We start from the raw sequence: 2,169 nt of genomic DNA on the forward strand, positions 1-2,169 counted from the left end.
TAAAGTCAGTCACTACATCAAAGTGGCTGCTCCATGCTACTACTAGTTTAACCCCAGGCAGACTTTCTGCCAGCTGGTCATCGGTGCGACACTGCACCCGTTATATACAATATATGTTGTTAGCAGGAGGACTGAGCCCCTACCAACCTCGAGCAGGTAACAGGATCATGAAATTGACTCAGATTCAAGCTATTTGGCTCATCCTCAGTCACAAGCCTCTGTCTGCCAGAACGATAGCCAGCGTTTGTTTCAGCCAACAATATATTGTAAACAAAGTGACCATCGGTCACTAATTTGCAACAAGCAAAGTAGTCTGACTGGCTATTGCAAGCAAATGTAAACATTGAGAAAAAAAAACGCATTTTGCCAAATTTGGACATCCGACAGTTTAACATAACAACGATATAAGTGTGTGTGTGTCTGCGTGTGTGTGCGCGCGTGCGCGCGTGGGCACTTATTTTCTTCCTAATTCTTTTAATTGTTCTATCGTATAATGGAGGAGTTCTCTCCCTTCCATTAAACTGGTTACTGTGTTGGTGCATAAAATCTTTGGAATATGGATTTATTACTTCTTAAGACTCAACGAAATAAAACATTGACAAATTCAATCAGCTTCGACCTCCTCACAATTCAAACACGAGTCAAAAACACTGACAACTAATTTTCTTCCCAGTATTCTTATTTTCTAAGGCGGTGAGCTGGCAGAATCGTTAACAAACCGGGGGAAATGCCTAGCAGTATTTATAACTCATTTATAACCCCCATACGTTGCCTAGATAAACGTACACACAGACACATCCACGAATGCCTGTAAACATGCATGCATTCATCCATAAAGGAGCACTCCGTCGGTTACGACGACGAGGGTCCCAGCTGATCTGATCAACAGAACAGCTTGCTCATGAAATTAACATGCAAATGGCTGAGCACTCCACAGACACGTGTACCCTTAACGTAGTTCTCAGGGAGATTCAGCATGACACAGAGTGTGACAAGGCCAGCCCTTTGAAATACAGGTACTACTCATTTTTGCCAGCTGAGTGGACTGGAGCAATGTGAAATAAAGTGTCTTGCTCAAGGACACAACACATCGCCGGGAATTGAACTCACGACTTTACAATTGCAAGCCAAATGCCCCTAACCACTAAGCCACACACCTTCACCATTCATATAGATGGACAGACAGATTAGATAGAAGGCTACTTACACCAGGCAGTTGATGTCATTTAAGCGATCGATGAAGTCAAATAATTGGTTAATATCATAAATCACAGTGGGAGAGTTTGGGTTTTTCCGCTTCAAATGCTCCTCGTAAATTTTACAAACACCTTTCAAAAGATTAAAGAGAAAAAAAAAAAGAAAGAAAAGAACATGGATTCAGTTTTGATTTGTATTTCTGAAACAAGACTAAATTGGAGAAATAATTTGTAAATGACAATATTCAAAAACAAAAAAAAAACAAAAAAAAAAATCATTAACTAACCTTCTAGACATTCACCAAGACTATCATAATCTGAATATGTTCGAGTATCTGGGCTCGACTGAACTTGTACAAGCAAGATGGTATGTGACTATGGAGGGGAAAAGAGAGAAAGAAAGAGACACTATGGTTTCAATTATATTTGGATTATGTTGACAGTTGTATTGAACAGACAAAGGTCAGTGAAGCACCAAAATTTGTCTTTGTGCAAATATGGCTGGAATAAAGCTCGCTTTTTCTATTATGTATATTTTTGTTTTGTTTTCTGTAAGGGTGAAGCAATAGTGTCGTTGGTTACAGGTTCCCAACAGATCCATCACTGGTTCACTGCATTTCTGAAGAGGAGAGCGGCAAGGGAGTGTCTATAACTTGATGCAGAACTAATATCTCAAGAGACTCAGTGCAGAACTAATATCTCAAGAGACTCAGTGCAGAACAACAGACATCACAGAGGATTCGCTGGTTTTACGGGCTTTGACAACATTCATCGGCAAAACATAAACTCAATCATACACACAACACATAAAGATTCTTTTATTTGTTTTAGTTATTTGTCTGCAGCCATGCTGGAGCACCACCTTTAGTCAAACAAATCCACCTCAGGACTTATTCTGTTGGTCTCTTTTGTCGAACCACTAAGTTACAGGGACATAAACACACTAACATCGGCTGTCAAGCGATGGTGGGGG

At 40.2% G+C, this 2,169-nt stretch overlaps 1 protein-coding gene across 2 annotated transcripts in view; it reads right to left on the reverse strand.

Moving 5' to 3' along the window:
• LOC106877178 (enhancer of rudimentary homolog) overlaps positions 1-2,169 on the reverse strand; it is a 10,023-nt gene that overhangs the window by 3,694 nt on the left and 4,160 nt on the right. For both annotated transcript variants that reach the window (XM_014926012.2, XM_052971447.1), the window contains exons 2-3: positions 1,484-1,571; positions 1,208-1,328 (exon numbers count right to left, since the gene is read on the reverse strand). In XM_014926012.2, coding sequence (XP_014781498.1) covers positions 1,208-1,328; positions 1,484-1,571 — 209 coding nt within the window. The remainder of the gene's footprint in view (positions 1-1,207; positions 1,329-1,483; positions 1,572-2,169) is intronic.

This window comes from Octopus bimaculoides, chromosome 11 (assembly GCF_001194135.2).
Source record: "Octopus bimaculoides isolate UCB-OBI-ISO-001 chromosome 11, ASM119413v2, whole genome shotgun sequence".
Taxonomy (NCBI): Eukaryota; Metazoa; Mollusca; class Cephalopoda; order Octopoda; family Octopodidae; genus Octopus; species Octopus bimaculoides.